The 17,263-nt window shown below is 49.5% G+C and overlaps 1 protein-coding gene across 1 annotated transcript in view; it reads left to right on the top strand.

Annotated features, from left to right (window-relative positions):
* The first annotated feature begins 1,028 nt into the window (after nucleotides 1-1,028).
* frem2b (FRAS1 related extracellular matrix 2b) overlaps nucleotides 1,029-17,263 on the top strand; it is a 51,209-nt gene continuing 34,974 nt past the window's right edge. The window contains exons 1-2 of the mRNA XM_076145900.1: nucleotides 1,029-6,158; nucleotides 7,103-7,192. Coding sequence (XP_076002015.1) covers nucleotides 1,157-6,158; nucleotides 7,103-7,192 — 5,092 coding nt within the window. The 5' untranslated portion in view covers nucleotides 1,029-1,156. The remainder of the gene's footprint in view (nucleotides 6,159-7,102; nucleotides 7,193-17,263) is intronic.

Raw genomic sequence — 17,263 nt, 5'->3', positions numbered from 1 at the left:
GGTCTGAGCGCTTTGTGTCGTACTTTGAGAAGAAGTGAGCCATTTTGGTGCAGCACTGTGTGGGTGTCCTCTTCATCAACACTGGGACGAGGAGACGGATCATGACCGGGCTTGTCAGGAGTCAGAGGAGAACTCAGGGGCAGGGGAAGCCTCTGACAGCCGGAGGACCTGTGTGATGAGAGAGCAGGAGAGCAGGAAACAGACAAGACAATGTCACTGCATGAGCCCCAAACACAGGACTTATGGCTCCAACACATGGGGAGTGTGTGTGTGTGTGTGTGTGTGTGTGTGTGTAGGGGGGGTTTAGGGAAGTAGCTTGTTATTCTTCAGTTTTGACTGAATGGTATTGCAGTGGCGGTTGGATTCCGGCCTTCACACATGCAGGATTTATAAACTTGTGGGAGCAGAAATGTAATCCAGCAACTGCTCGACATAAAGTTTAATTAAAGGCATGTCAGATGAAAATGTGAATAATTCAAACGCCATCTATACTTTGGAATGTGTGTAAATGTGTGCGTGTGTGTCACCGGCTCGCCACTAGAGGGCGACAAAGCATTTCTGCACATATAAGTATCATACCGGTGATCTGCTTTAGCTTGTGTAGTTCAATTCCTCGCTCTTGCCGTTACAGTCTGAGGGAGAAATCACTGCCGATAGAACCAATATGGATATTTACATTTGAATATTACAGCATTTAACAGTTTAATCGGCTGAGCTCAGGTCTTAGTCTCATCCACGCAGCGCTGCATGGTGAGATCTGCTCACATTACAAGCAGTGATTTATGCTCTGCGCACTGATATTCATTCATTTTTCTCTCCACCTTATCCAACCTCGCTGAAGTCCAACCCACGCGGTATCGTTTTGCCTCCTCAGAATGACACAAATCACGGCCATTTAAAACCCCGACGAGCGCATTCCAGAGGAGCCGTCCGCCAATCGCCGGAGAGGAGGGCGGACACCTCCGCTTACTCCGGGGCTTCGCTGGAGTATGAAGTTTGGGTTATCAGTGTACAGCTGCCGGGAGAGAATGGTGCACCTCGGCGCGGATAGGTGCGTGAAATCCTCCAACTCGGATGTTCTATTCCTGCAACTTTAACTCGCACTTCAGTCTATCCGGGGTGTTTACGCGTAAAGTTCCAGGCGTCTCCTCTCCAAATGGCTCGGATTATCCCCACGCATGTCCGCGGGACCGGCGCGGCTCTCCTCCTCCTCCTGGTTGCGGTAATGCTGACAGGTGATGCGGTCGCGCAGGTTTTTGACAGTTACGGTTTGTCTTACGCGCTCAGGTCCGAGCTGGCGGAGGACGCGATACTCGTCGCCAATAACGGGATACGCGTTCCTTTCGGGAGGTCGGTGTCCATCGATCCCGTCAACGATCTGGTGATTCAAGTTCAGCCCGGGGACAGGTGCAGCATAACCGTCCTGGACAACGACCCGCTGTCCCAGCGGCCCGGACATTTGTCCCCGAAAAAGTTTCCGTGCGAATTCGGCCCCAACGACGTCAAGTACTCGCACTTCGGCTCCAGGAGTCCGCCGAGGGACAGAGTGCGGTTACAACTCAGGTACGACACGCAGACGGACACCATCATCATCCCGTTCATGATGGAGGTGGAGGTCGTTTTCACTCAGTTGGAAGTGTTGACCAAAAACATGCCGCTGACCGTTGAGAGGCTCCTCGGCACCAGCAACGCCATCGACAGACGCGTGTTAGAATTCACCTTCGACAGGAGCGCGCATCAGTGCAAGATCGCCTCCCTGTCCAGCGGGAACGCGCTTCCCAGGTATGGAAAACTTGTGGAAGAGGCCAGACTGGGATCAATGGTGGACTGTGATGAATTCGTTGAGATGAACATCCGCTATCAGCACACTTTTGCTTTCAAGTCGCCGAACAGAGATTACATCCCGATGCTCGTGGAATTACACGACAAGGAGGGGAATTTGCTCAAGCAGGAGTTTTTCCAGATTTTGGTGAGGATCAGGGAGGGCGAGGAGAACACGGCGCCCAAACCGAGCTTCGTGGCCATGATGATGATGGAGGTGGACCAGTTTGTGATGACAGCCATCACCACTGACATGCTGGCTGCAGAGGACAGTGAGTCTAATCCTGATGAATTAATCTTCAACATCACGTCCCCCCTCTCCTTTGAGGAGGGCTACATAGTGAGCACGGATGATAGGAATTTACCAATAACCTCCTTTTATCAAGGAGATCTCAACGACTTGAAAATTGCCTACAAACCCCCCGCTGTGGATTCAGACACAGAGCGCATTTTCCAGATTGAGTTTGAGGTGGTGGACACAGAGGGGGCTGTGTCCGACCCGTTTGCTTTCATGATCGTTGTGAAGCCCATGAACACGCTGGCCCCCGTGGTGACAAGGAACACCGGTCAGTTGCTCTACGAGGGCCAGTCCAGGCCTCTGTCCAGCGCCCACAACCTGGAAATCAGCGACGAAGACGATTTAGACAAAGTCAGTATCAGCGTGATTGACGGGTTAAAGCGAGGGCAGCTGACCGTTCTGGGCTCAGAGAGGAAGTTCTTCACCCCGGCCGACCTGGACGCCGGCGTGGTCATTTATCAGCACGACGGCAGCGACACGTACAGCGATAATATTATCTTCAGGATGACAGATGGCAGAAACGAAGTGGAGTTTCTGTTTCCCATCACTGTTGTGCCAACTGATGACGAGCCTCCGATAATCAACGCCAACACCGGCTTGATTTTATACAAAAACCAAATGATGCCAATCTCCTCTCTCATGCTCAGCGCGGCAGACATTGACTCAGAGGATTCTACAATTAGATTCACCATCGAATCACCGTTTTCCACTATTGGACAAGTGCTGCTGCGTCAGTCTGAAGCCCCAGAGGATCCATCAACCTGGAAGTTTAATACGGAGGATGAAATGTATGAGAAAGCGGTCACAGAATGGCTGCAGCAGGATATTACAGAAGGTAAACTGTTTTACAAGCACACAGGGCCTCACAGCACCAGCACCGTCATGGATCAGTTTGTGTTCCGGGTTCAGGACGACAACGACCCTCCCAACCGATCCGGCGAGAGCTCGTTTGTGATCAAGATTCTCCCCGTGGACGACCTCGCGCCCGAGCTTTACCCCGAAACCAGCCTGCAGATCACCGTGCACGAGTATCAGCTCACACACTTCCGTAAGAAATTCCTCCGTTACACCGACCTGGACTCGGAGGATCGAGATCTCAAATACACCGTCGTTCAGCCGCCGACGGACACGGATGAGAACAGCCCGGTGGTTCTGGGAGCTCTGGTGTTAACGGAAAGGCCCGACATTGTAGTCACAACTTTCACTCAGGCACAAATTAACCACCATAAAATCGCCTACAGACCCCCGGACCTGGAGCTGGGGATCACCACTCATGTGCTGCAGTTCCGTTACACTGTGGAAGACATTTCTGGGAATCACGTGGAAGGAGCTTTCACCATATTCCTGCAGCCGGTGGACAATAAACCACCTCAGATAACAAATTCTGGATTTACCGTGTTGGAACGCGGCACGCACGTTATCACCACTGCCGAGCTGTTCACCACAGACACAGACACTGACAGCAGACAGATCTCCTTCACCGTCACTCAGCCCCCTCTTCACGGAAACATGCAGTTTACGTTCACTGACATGACAAAAGGCCACACGTTCAAGCTGGAGGACATTGAAAATGGAAGAATTTCCTACATCCACAATGGAGACGAGTCAACAGTCGATTCGATACAGATAGACGTCAGCGATGGCGTTCACATCGTCCCCATTACAATCAAGATTAGTGTGAAGCCCATTGATGACGAGACCCCGACCATCAGTCTCCCGGCGGGCACCATTGGCTCTTATATAGATGTACTGGAGAACGGAGCAACGGAAATAACAAGTAATGTAATTCAGGGAAGGGATGAGGACACGGATGACCTCCGCTTGACCTTCATTGTGGAGGATCCGCCCGTGTTGGGGGAGATCCTGGTGCGCGGCGTCCCCTCAGGCACGTTCACACAGGCTGACATCATCAACGGGCTGGTGGTCTACGCACACACGAGCGGCGAGATAGGCATGACCACCAAGGAGGACTTCTTCAATCTCACTTTGACGGACATGTCAGACGAGTGGACAGTTGGAGGAAATAAGGTCACAGGGGTCAGAGTTCACATCACTCTCCTCCCCTTGGACAGCCAGGCGCCGGAGGTCTTTGTCGGGCCGCAGTTTGTTGTTGTGGAAGGAGAGAAAAACGCAATTGAGATCTTTCACATAAGCGCCGACGACGTGGACACGCCCAACGACGACCTCCTCTGCACCATCATTGTCCAGCCCACCTCAGGCTACGTGGAGAACATCTCCCCGGCCCCCGGGTCGGAGAAATCCAGGGCGGGGACGGCTGTGAGCGCTTTCACCATCAAGGACATCCGGCAGCATCACATGTATTACGTGCAGAGCATTCACAGAGGAGTGGAGCCGGTGGAGGACAGGTTTACATTCAGATGTTCCGACGGCATCAACTTCTCCGAGAGGCACTTCTTCCCCGTCTCCATCGTCCCCTCCAACGACGAGAAGCCCGAGATGTTCATGAGGGAGTTTGTGGTGATGGAAGGCATGAACATCGTCATCGACACGCCCATTTTGAACGGCGTGGATGCAGACGTGCCCTCCGATGAGCTGACCTTTATCATCACGCGACCCCCGAAGCACGGATTCATCCTCAATCAGCTCACAACCGGCACCGTCCCGGTCAGTAACTTCACACTGGAGCAGATCAGGGAGGCGTCCAGCATCGTGTACGAGCACGACGACTCAGAGACCACAGAGGACAGCTTCGATATCGCTCTCACAGACGGGAAGTTCAGCGTGGAGAAAACGGTCATAGTGATGATTATCCCCGTGGATGATGAAACCCCCAGGATGGCCATCAACGACGGCTTGGAGATTGAGATCGGAGAGGTGAAAGTCATCGACAGTAACATTTTGAAAGCCACCGATCTGGACTCTGAGGACAGCACGCTGACTTACATCGTCCGCTACGGACCCAGTCAGGGGTTTCTACAGTGTGGGTCGCACAACATCACAGTGGGGATGAACTTCACACAGAACCAGTTGGACCAGGGTCTCATAGTGTACATCCACAACGGTCAGGAGGGAATTCGCGACCTCATCAAGTTCGACGTGACGGACGGCATCAACCCTTTGATCGACAGGTACTTCTACGTGACGGTGGGGGGCATTGACATGGTTTTCCCTGACGTGGTGAGTAAAGGCGTGTCTCTGAAAGAGGGCGGCAGGGTGACGCTGACCACAGACCTGCTCAGCACCAGTGACCTCAACAGCCCCGACGAATACTTGGTGTTTACAATCACCAGAGCTCCGATGAGGGGTCACCTGGAGTTCACGGACATGCCTGGGATGCCCATCTCCTCCTTCACGCAGCTGCAGCTGGCGGGAAACAAGATCTACTACATCCACACGTCAGACGACGAGGTGAAGATGGACAGCTTCGAGTTTGAGGTGACCGATGGCTACAACCCCATATTCCGCACCTTCCGCATCTCCATCACCGACGTGGACAATAAGAAGCCGGTGGTGACCATACACGGCCTGGTGGTGACGGAGGGGGAGAACAAACTCATCACGCCGTTTGAACTGACGGTGGAGGACAGGGACACGGCAGACCGGCTGTTGAAGTTCACCATCACTCAGATCCCAGTGCACGGCCGCCTGCTGCACAACAACACCCGGCCGGTCACCTCCTTCACCAAGCAGGACCTGAACGAGAACATGATCAGCTACAAGCACGACGGCACGGAGAGCCCAGAGGACAGCTTCTCCTTCACCGTCACCGACGGCACCCACACGGACTTCTACGTCTTCCCCGACACCGTGTTTGAGACTCGGAAGCCCCAAGTGATGAAGATCGCCGTCCTCTCGGTGGACAATGGGGTGCCGCAGATCATCGTGAACAAGGGCGCGCCGACGCTGCGGGTGTTGGATTCAGGTCACCTGGGGTTCGTGATTACCAGCAAGACCCTGAAAGCGGAGGACAGGGACAGCTTGCGACATTCTGTGACGTTTAGGATTACTGTCATGCCCGAGCACGGTTACCTGATCAACCTGGGCCGAGGAAACGCCACCATCACCACCTTCACTCAAGGTAAGAACCACCTACCTCCTGAGCCACTTTCTAACCCTGTGAGATTACACTTAAACACGCAAATGTATCGTCTCTTTAACGCACGGCCGTCGTCTGAGGTGTGTAAATGCGGAGTGCAAACACAAAGCTTTATATCTTCACTCAGGAGACTCGCCTATTTACAGAGAAGAAGTATGCCAGTGCCTCAGGCTGACCGTGGCGACGCTGTCTCACGCACTATTTTCACTTTGGTGCATACCAGAATAGCATTTCCTCACACAGAGACAAGGGGATTACAGACACGATGATGGATGATAAGAACATGCAAACATGTCAGACGGGGGAGAGAGAGAGAGAGAGAGAGAGAGAGAGAGAGAGAGAGAGAGAGGGAGAGAGAGAGAGACAGACAGACAGGGTGGTCTGACTCGTGCCGGCCTGCTAAGCCCAAATAAACAAGAACCCGTCTCGTCTCGTCAGAGTCCACGTGTCTCCAGCTTTTATTTCTTTGACTTGTTTCTCTCCGGAGGTAAATAACGACGCCGCCCTCCTGAGGTTTGGAAAATTGTGCCGACGTCTCTGTCGCTTTGGAGGAAAATGTTTAGGCATCAAATATTGACGACGGCGACGGGGCTGTAAACGTCTCAAATCCAGGGGCCGTAAAGAATCAGGGCGGCAAACAGCAGAGTCAACCTCGCCTTTATGCTCCGTGTCATTCAGGAGCCTAATAGATATACAGTCCTTGTTACCGGGCAGTTTCTCCTTTCACAGATTCCCCCGACACCGAGCGAGAGTACACAGTTTATTACACAGGCCCAGCTCGCTCCTGAACGCTCCACTCAAGAGCAGCAGCTGATAAATGGACTGTCACCACTAAATTGAGCAAATTGCCAAACGTGTCATTGTATATTATGGATTTTTTTTATATATGTATGTGTGTGTGTGTGTGTGTGTGTTTGCCTTCTCAGCTGAAATTGACGACATGAAGATTTGCTACATTCTGAGGGACGGCGACGACGCAACGAACGACATGTTTTATTTCTCTATAGAAGACAACGGTGAGTTGTGTTGCTGTGTTTAATATGCAATGATGTCAGTGCTGTGCTGTGCTCACAACATTACGCAATCCATATTTTGATCAATATTTAATAACGGCGGTGATACGAGAGGCGGAGGCTATAAAGAAGCGAGAAATAGGCGGGAAGGAAGAAACTCGTGCCCGTCTACTCGTTGCTCTTTAAAGGTGAAGTATTGAATTGCTTCACGTGTCGACGGCAAACTCGTCTTCCTCCACGGGGGGATGAAGAAGGATTTGTGTAAGAGTGCAAAATGATTAAACACAATGTGAGCGCAGATGGGACAGTCGCTCGGTTTCTCCTTTTCCTGCACAGATGAGGGAGAAAATTGGCGTGTAGAGGAAGAGAAGCGACAGAACGACTCCTCCAGAGTTAACGAGTCTTTTTCGTCACGCTCGCCTTCTCTCCAATTTACTCAAACGTTCGGGCAAAAAAAACAACATTTGAATGTCAGAGCGGCAGTAATCGTTAACTTTTTATCCCAACGTGAGATAATACACGTTAGTCCTACACGGCTCAGGCCTGAGTGCCTCTAATCGCCCGTTGTTCTCCCATGCGAGGGCCTCTTGTTGCAGCGGAACAATTAGCGAGGACTTTCACTTCCACAGCAGATCTGTAATCAAGCCCCACGCTCGCTCAATGGGCCGAGGCGATCGCGCCGGTGTTGGCGATTAGCAGGAACAGTGTGTCTGACCGCGTGTCCTTTCTGCTCCCCTTCAGCGGCCACGGCGGAGCACAAAGGAGCCTCTCTAACAGGAGGCCCTCTGTTCCCACAAGCACCTTAGCAGGGGGGAAAAGCCTCCACACATTCTCTCACCTCCCCACTCGGGACTAATCTGTCGCTTCAGTGGAGGAATAACAGACAAATAACAGTCATAAGATTTAATATGGGCGCAGAGTGACGAGGAGGGTTATCTGGTTATGGTGAAGATGCGATATCGCTGCTTCGACCTGAGCTGCTGCAAACTGTGGAGGAGTTCATGTGTAGATGAGTGACGTTCAGAGATGAGTGAGTCCGTTTGTTGTCGCCTCTCTTGGGTTATTTGTCATGGATCTCGGCGAGCGTCTCTCTTCCTCTTCGTCCCCCCTTCTCTCTCCCTCCCCCCCTCTCTCTCTAACCTGGATAATGCTTGATGACATATTTATATCTCACACATTTGGGTTTATCATCCTGAACTGACAATTAAGCTTTGCCTTCCTCCTCCCCAGTCATTTCCGTCAATCTCAGACCTGATAGGAATATTAAAACGAAAACACGCACGTTTCTTTCTTCGCTCGTCTTCAATCTTAATTATGAGGCCGTAAAAAAAGCTGGAATGGTTTCAGTCCTCCGCCTCTGACACGGCGCCTGTGCTCTGCAGTGACACCTGGAGCCTCGTTGGGACGACCCGTCCATTAGCAAACCGCCCCGCGCATATTGAACAGATACTCACTGAACATTTACTTATATTTTAGCGTGTTGCCGCTCTAAATCCCCAGAAAAGGAGTCTCGTGCTCTGTGAACAGCCGTGTTGGGGCGGAGCTGCGTGCCTCACACTGGAGCACAGCTGCACTTTGTCACGTTCGGCAGTGAAAAACATTCATTTGGGATATTTACCAACTGCATTTGTCAGTTTCTTTTTTTTTTCCCGGATGAAAAGTGACTTTTCATGTTGCAGCTGCTGGGCTTGATGAATCGTGGAGTTTGTCTGGATCGCTGTGATGAACCTTTGCAGAGTTTCTGAGTACATTCATGCACATCCTGTCTCCTACTATCATATGAAACCTTTGCCCATATGTTCTTCTCGTAGGTGTAAGAGGAGCTTGTGGTCTTTGTGTTTGAACACACTGCCAGCACTCCCTCATATTTCATCACTCGGGCTGCTTCAAGGTGAGGGGGAGGGGGGGGAGGGGTGGGGGGGGCAGTGCAGTGGGATCGCAGCCCTGCAGCTCTGATTGTGAAAGGATTTCTTCCTCTGGCTCCGTAGTCGCTGCTAACTAAAGGTACTTACAGGCTGCACTCATTACCAGGCAGCGCACTCATTTATTCTTGGCAGCTTCTTCTGTCCGAGCGGATCGGGAATGAATGGGAAAATGCTCAGCCATTCTTCAGACTGCGTCCAAATACTTATGGTTGCTCTGACGTCTGAGCCCAGGCACAGCCTTGTTGCTGCGGTGCCGGTGAGGTCTCTGGTAGACGGATGGCCCGGGGACGTTGGCACAGCTCGGCTCTCTTACACTCGGCTGCCATCGGCTGGATTCTTGGCAGCGACTCGTCTGCTGCTTGTGTGATTTTAACTGTAAACACTGCTCACCCACGGAGCACAAATCTGTTTTGGAGCTGAACTTTTCGCGTCCGTTGGCAAAGAACGGTGTGAATGTCAGACGAAACAAGCAAAACAGTCCGGATTATTCTGTTTTTGATGATATACAAAGAAAGTACAATCACAGAGATGAATGTTAGCAGACTGCATGTATTGTTTTTCTTTCCCCCTTTTTTGTGTGTAATCTAGCTGCTCTGCACGTCGTCAACACTGCTAAACGAGGAGTTTGATGTCTTTTGAAATCAAACGGCCCTGGAAGCTTCGTTTTTGACGAGTCCTTTATTTCAGTAACAAGATGACATCGACATGTAACACAATTGGACATTCGCACAAAGTACACAGCTCGGGGAGCATTTGGCCAGCGTCCACCGTGTCAGAACAGACCGGCCTTTATTGGGAGAAGCCCTTAAAGAGACAGTGCAAGAGAATCTATTGAGGTTAACTGGATAAATGATGATTTCTGTCATTAAGACTTGAAGGAGAGTTAACGTTGCTGTTTTGCTCGATTAAATCAGCGACAGAAAGACACCAGACGCATTTATTCCCGGCAAGTAACAACACGGCAATTAGGCCACATCCCAAAAACACTCAAACACCGCTCCTCTCAAACCCATTATGGCAGATTAAACCTCAGAGTGGCACTTTCTCCTCTTTCTCTCCAAATTGCCTTGGTAGCTTTTTGACAAAGACGACAGGGATTGTGTTCCCGCCGCCTTTATTTTTTGCGTCTCTCGCGATCCGTCAACCTCCTCAGTTCTGAATGAATAATCGCCGAGCTGCAGGATTACACATTGATTTGTGGGGTGTGTGTGTGTATGTGTGTGTGTGTTGACTGTGAGGAGGAATATCACAAGCAGACGTATGGATCAGACGCCTCTTTAATTACTCAGAAATGAAACGGCCTTGTTAGGAGGGAGGACTGCTGTCTGGTGTTTATGTCAATTTTAAATCTGTTAATTGTTGTGTTTCGCTGCTCAACTCTGGCATTCAAGTTGAGCTTACCTGAACACACACCGACACACACACACTAAGGCCCCCCTGGCATTCCCAGGCAGTTGTTTGCGGAGCTGATTCCCCCGTCTGCCTCCTCGCCCCCCCCCCCCCCCCCCCCCCTTAAAGCTTCCAGTCAGTCAGCATCAGGGGATGTTCCTTACTGACAGACGCACGGCCGCTGTCTTTGTTTTTCATTCCAGGCTCCACAGATACGATGAGGGAAGACCGGCCATTGTTCCCTTAAAACATGTGCTCCTGTTTAAGGTCTAACTCATTCATAATTGGGTGTATATACATTAATAATTCAGGTTTGTAGTGGGAAGCACAGAACATGTATTGTGGCTTTGTCTCTCCTCTCTCTCTCTCTCTCTCTCTCTCTCTCTCTCTCTCTCTCTTTTTGTTTGTTATTGCTGCTCGGTGTTACAAGATAAGCTGCGGTCAGTGTGAAAGCCTCCTCCTCATAAACTCTGTGAACCATCTGAACCTGCACTTATCGGCCGCCATCTTCATCTCCCCGTGTCATCCGGGTGTAATCGCTTGTGAAGCCGAGTGCTTTCTTTACGCCGTCGCCCCCCCTCACCTCCTCTCCCCTCCTCTGTAATCCCAGGTTAGGTGAGGAGGGGGGGGGGGAGGGGGGGGGATTATCTTCCTCCCCATAGCGTGCAGCGGTAAGGGAGAACATGCACCCACATGTAGGAGCCCAGGTCTTGGTGCACGGTGTAATTTCCTTATCAGAGGCCAGGTGATGATGCTGCACTTTTCCTTTGTGTTTGAGCTTTAATGGAGTTTAAGCGTCTGCTCCAGGGAGCGACAGTATATCCCAGGTATGATTCACACGTACATGGAAGTCTGTAACCTTCAAAATTACAGAGCCGGGCCCTGCTGCGGCGTCTCAAACACACTTTTAGGGTGTTGCATTCCCCCTCACAGCCCATCTGTGCTGCAGCTTATAAACCTTTAGGTAGTTATTTTATCGCCTCGGAAGAGATTTGCGATAAAACATCTGCGGGTTGATTACAGAGCTATTGCTCAGTAACAGCTGCTTCACTTTGGGGATGAAGAAGTGAGTTACAAAGCGGATTAAGGCTAATCGTCTCAGATGGTGATTGATTTGCGTGGCTGGCCGCCTCCTCAAAGAGCAACTTTAGGTTGTGTTTTTCTCACCAGCCTGCACTGCAGTTATGTTCTGTGTTTATTATACGCTCGTCTCTTATTGAACATAACTCAGCGGGTTGGCAAGTTTATATTCTTTTAATGTGCGTGTGTGTATCTTTGTGTTCAGATGACAGATGTGTACAGATGGCTACAATAAAAGCATATGTGGAGAGTGCTGCAGTGGGTCGTCAAAGAAGGAGAAGGTGATATTTGCTGAGGGGTTGTAACGTTCAGGCACTGAAACTCTTCTTCGGAATGGAGACAAAGCGTTTGTTACTGAACGATCTGCTCATTTTACAAAGGAAGTAAAGGAAACTTGTGTCGTTCTGTTGTGAATTATTCATTTCGTCGTGCGTTTCCTCTGCTTAAATCCAAATGTAGTGGATTTTGCTTCCTTCGCCAAGGACGCTTTCACTTCTATTAGTCTGCTGGATTGTTGATATATTTATGTATTTCTTTGCTTGATAAGTTAGAAAACATTTCAACACAACTTAGTATTTGGATCCTGGTTTGGAAGCCTGATTTTTTGTTTTTGTAGAAGCGATCTCTTTCAATATTTGTGTCAATTTCTTCAAAAGTAATATACATCAATCTCACAGAAATATAAATAAATGATTCATCTGATAAAAATATCAGGGGGAGGAATCGAGTCCAGACCTGGCAGACTAAAGTATATGCTTGGACGGTGCATTCATGGAATTGTAACAAATACAACCTAATATGTAGCCGAGACAGCACTGACTCAGCAGTATGCAGGATGGATCTGACCTATCTTTAATGGAAACAGAGATAGATCCCAAAAAATATTCTGTGTTTTATAGTCGTTTCTGCCTCCTGAGGACAGCATGTTCATCCTTGGCAGAGGCGTGTGTTCTATGAATACCCTTCTACTTTATGACTGCAGTAATATTTGTACATCATACAGAATTTGGGTGACATCGTCTGGAACCTTGTAAGATCCTCTTACACCCGTGCCCTCATTTTCCCTTTTGGGAAACTCAAGGCTCAACTCTTTCCTTTCTCTGAATATGCCAAAGCCAAAGTCAGTGTGCAAACTCAAGGTTAACACAGAGCCGTGGCAAATTCCCAACTGTATGGAAAACCCCAGGCCCGGGCTTGTTCTGCGGCTGATGATATGTGTCGTCATACCTGCCTTAGGATATCATTCTAGCATAACAGGGGCTGTTCAAGCGCTGCGTTTGGAGAAAATCCCCATTTTGTGGAAGAAACTGAGCTCCTAGTCTGGGAGTCGAAGAAAACATACATGAACAAGCTGGGTTTACAGTCCTGGCATGAAAAGGGTTTGCAGTTTATGGGAATGTTCAGCAGAATGTAACCCAAATCTTATACGCCTTTTGAAAGCAGAATTAAAAAGGGAGCATTCCAACACTTTGTGTCCAGGTTTCTGGTTCCGTTCATAAGACGCCAGCTGACTCGATGATTCTGTGTCATGTGAGAGCCCTGAGAGCGGCCCGTGCCAGCTGCAGGGACATTTCTCTTCACAGTGGCAGAACTTGTTCAATTTTGCAAAATCACTGAGGATAATGTGTTTCTGGCCCCTGAGTCCCTGCAGTGGGCCGGAGCTCTCAGCCCTGCTGCACGATAAGCCACGGGCAAACTGGCAAAATGAGCCTGTAATGTCGCCGCTTTCTGCTGCTGAGCTCCGATTTCAGCAGGATGGACCGCCTCTGTGTACAATCATGCATGTACACATCCTCCCTCTCCCTCTCTCTCTGTCTGTCTGTCTGTCTGTCTCTGTCTGTCTGTCTCGGGGCCAGCTGCCTGATCCTATAATCACTGAAGCTGGCACCACTCAAATGCTCCATCAAGATTCCGGGCATCAACCACAGTTTAATTGATAACTGCTTTGTCTTTGATTTCAAGCTGCTGCCCTTTTTTTTTGTAATTTTTTTGATTACGGCGCTGTGATGTATGCAGGGAAAACACCGGCTCCTTTCATTTTGACACCATCAGCATTTCAGCGCGCAGGGGGAAATACATGGAGGAATTGAAAATGTAACACAGTTTGGAGGAAACTCTCCGGAGAAGGTTTTCATTTCATATACGCTCCCTGTGAACACTGTGTGGAAGTGTGTCTTGAGAGAAGCAGGGCTCTCATCTCATAAAAGGTGCTGATGAATCCTGCTGGGGATTGTGTGTACATGTGTGTGTGTGCATGTGTGTGTGTATGTGTGGATCAAGCTCCCTCTCACCACTGCCACCACCTGCTTCCTCCATAAGTGGAGGCTGATAGGCAGGATATGAGAACGCGTATCGTCGAGAAATGGGAGGGAAGAGCAGTCAGAGGGAGATGAAAGGTAGAAGTGCTGTGTTGGTCCCAGTGTTGGTGGGGGCAAAGACGTCAAGCTGCTTCCTGTCGCCTGTAGGGATGGCATGAAAGTGCTGATGTGCAGCTCCCTCCTTAAACACAGCCTGTGTTGACAAGTCCTGAGCGCTCAGATGCATTAGGTGGGGCCCCGCAGACACGCAGCCTCATCTACATACCGCCCGCATGTAAATTGTGATCATTTCCATATATGCAATTAGCTGTAAACAATAGGTACGGTGCCGCTGCTGCGCGTGGGCGGCGTGCCGTCGACCGCATCTCTGCAAACTAAAAATATGTGACAGTGCCAAACTTTACACTTCTTTAAGTGTTGGAACATTTCTGTCTTTGACTTCATGTTCTCCCCCAGCAGCTCCTCACAAGTCAACTTTTTAACAAGGGGCTAAAAAAAGCTGGCAGTCCTCAAAGAGGTATCACCAAGCGGCTGCTAATGTAACAGAAAGGCGCTCATATCGTGTGTTAAAATGTAGACAGCTCCCTGTTAATGAGTCACAGTCATCTGCTCTTCCTGTTAAAGAGCTCTGAGGGACGCACGTTCCCCTTAAACAGTCTGCGCCTCGTCTGTTCAGCTCTGAACAGCGCCTGCACAGGTTCGGTATCTCCCTGTCACGTCCCGTCTCTTTATTTTCACCCGGCGCTCCTCTGAAAGAACCCCTGAGAGACGTGTCCAGGGAGATGTCCACTCCAGCAGCCCCGTCCCCTCTCCGCCTCCCCTCCTCCACCTCCTCCCCCTTCCTCCCCTCCCTGAAGTAGACCAGAGGAATGTCTCCAGGCTTGAAATGAACAAGCCCATGCTCGGGCTTATCTGACTCCTCCAGGACGAGGGTGAAGAGTTACATATTAGCAAGCAAATGGGGAAAGAAAAACAAAAGGAAGGAACAGGACACGGGGCGAGACAGAGGGACGAGCCGAGACATTTAGCTCCTTAAACCCTGAAGTCATTTTAATTACCACACATTTGTACTGTTATAATTATAGTGTTTTATTGCTGTCCAGAGAATCATGGGCACTACTGCTTTTTCCTGAATTTAAGACATTTCAGGGCCATTTAAGGAGCTAATGGGGCCTTTGAAGCCTGTAGGACAGACAGATGACTGATTTATTTTGCATTTAAAGTGAATGGGAACATTTAAAGGGCATTCCCTGTTCTTTAGATGGCGCTGTGGTCAACCTTAATTCATTGGCCGGCTTAATTCCAATTCATTTTAGCGTCGCTGTCATTGTATTTATGATTGTAGAGGAGATTAATGTTACGTTCAAAAAGCTATTACGCAATCATTTACTTATTACATGATTGGCCGCAGCGAGGTCATCATATAAGTGATTTGCAGCTAATTTACAAAGCGTGTAACTGTAGGATATGGAAACACGAGCCGCTATCTGTTTTACAAACATGAAGCCTAATTAAAATGTTGCTTACAAAGATTGTTGGGTAACATTTACTGGGAATAGATGTCCTGGGTGATGAAGGTGATCATGCATGATGGCCTTGGCTCTGATGGGTAATTGCTGAGATATTTTAACCGGATGAAATGTGCGATTCCATATCAGCTTAATCGCATTTATTACCCTCAATAAAAGAGTTTTTTTACAATGAGACGTAATGGGGCAGTGAGGAAACTGGAAGGTATTAAAAGTAATACACTGCATGAGACAGAGAGAGGGAAAGTAAACTTATAAAGTGGAGTTATCGTCATATTATACTGTCGGTCACCGCAAACAGAAGAGCTGAGGTCGCTTTGCATTGGCAGCGGCGTAACAACAAAAGTAATTTGCGACTGCAGCAGCCGCCGCCTCTCTGACTTTGCAACACTAAAAACCCCTTTGAAGTTCCTCCAACAAAGACGTTTAATAAGTTCTAAGTAATATTGTTATGCAAGGAAAAAAACGTCTGAGTGGGAGACAGTGAAAGGAGCGTCCTTTGAAGTCGTCTTCTAAGGATACCAGCTTATTTGCGATGGCCGAGTTTGTGTGAGTGAGAGAGAGACTTCAGTCCATTAGTGAGGGAGATTTCATCCGGAAACGTGTCCTCATCCGCTTTAATGCAAACAGGCTGGCGCGCTTATCGTTAACATGCAGGTGACTCCGAGACCTCCTCCAGACTGTCTACCCCGGCACACACACACACACACACTCGGCTTGTTGCTCCGTTGCTCTGCATGCGGGGAGATTTGCGAGTAGCGGCTCTGTGATGCAGCTGAAACGAAGGCTGGACCTCTGAAAAGAAAACAACCTCCACAAACCCGTCCCCGGCTCTATTAGTATGGAGCTGGTGTGTCTGTGGGACCGGGATGTGGGCTTTTATATTCCACGGCCTCACACTGCTGCTTTCAACAAACAGTCCACCATTATGCGGCCTGACAAGAGAGCAAACACAGTGCATAGAGAGGTCAGGAGAAAAAGAGCGTCCCTTCCTTTTTGTGGAGCCTCTTTATCCTCCATCCTTATGTTGCTTCTCTTTCTCTCGCATTTCCACAGTTTTCTCCTCTTATCTCCTCGCCGTTTCACCCGCTTCCAATCTTTTCTGCTTGCTCGTTTTGACACAGACGCTTTAGGGGAACAATGCAAAACACTTTCAGGCTCTAGGAAACGCGGACAAAGCAGCCCGGGCCCTAATGATGGCGATAAGCTTATCACTTCATTTGGGAGGATAATAACATGTTTGACACACCTCGACAGATTTGGGATTTGAGTTTTCAGCTTGTAACAATTTGGCCGCCGTCGATCCATTGAACGGTTGTGCAGGCAGGATATGCAGATTTTCCAATTCATGCCAGCCTCTTTGTCTCTTCCACGGGGGAGGTCACAGCGCGTTTGTCAGAGCTGGATCTGCGGCGTCGGAGCTGTCAGAGCGGCCACACGTAATTGGCTGGTAATGAGCGAGAAACCTCCAATATTTAATCCACAGCGACCTTTACATGTGAACACAGAGACCGCAGGCCCGTAGCTGCTTATTGGGGGCTTTGTTGTTATTCCCCCCCTTTGCTATTGAGACTTCAGGCTTTGGCTCTAAATCGCATGGCTGCCTGTTAATTAAGACACTTGAGGGCTGCGTTCCTCTTTGACAGGCAGGGACGCCACTCAAGGGCAATCAAAGAAAGACTTTGTGTGACGTCAGCGCCGGATCGAATCCCACCAAAGCCCCTCAGCAACAACTTTTATAGCGATTTTGGACCGTTTCCGAACCTGAAGGTCGACTAATTGATTTCTGGAAGAAAAAACAAGCCTTTCTTCTCTCGGGTTGTCAGGCACAGC

Source organism: Genypterus blacodes, unplaced genomic scaffold (assembly GCF_046128005.1).
Source record: "Genypterus blacodes isolate CSIRO-AG114 ecotype Tasmania unplaced genomic scaffold, CSIRO-AGI_Gbla_v1 ptg000032l_1, whole genome shotgun sequence".
Lineage (NCBI taxonomy): Eukaryota > Metazoa > Chordata > Actinopteri > Ophidiiformes > Ophidiidae > Genypterus > Genypterus blacodes.
The sequence above is the reverse complement of the archived record's forward strand: the minus strand, read 5'-3'. Positions and strand labels throughout refer to the sequence as shown.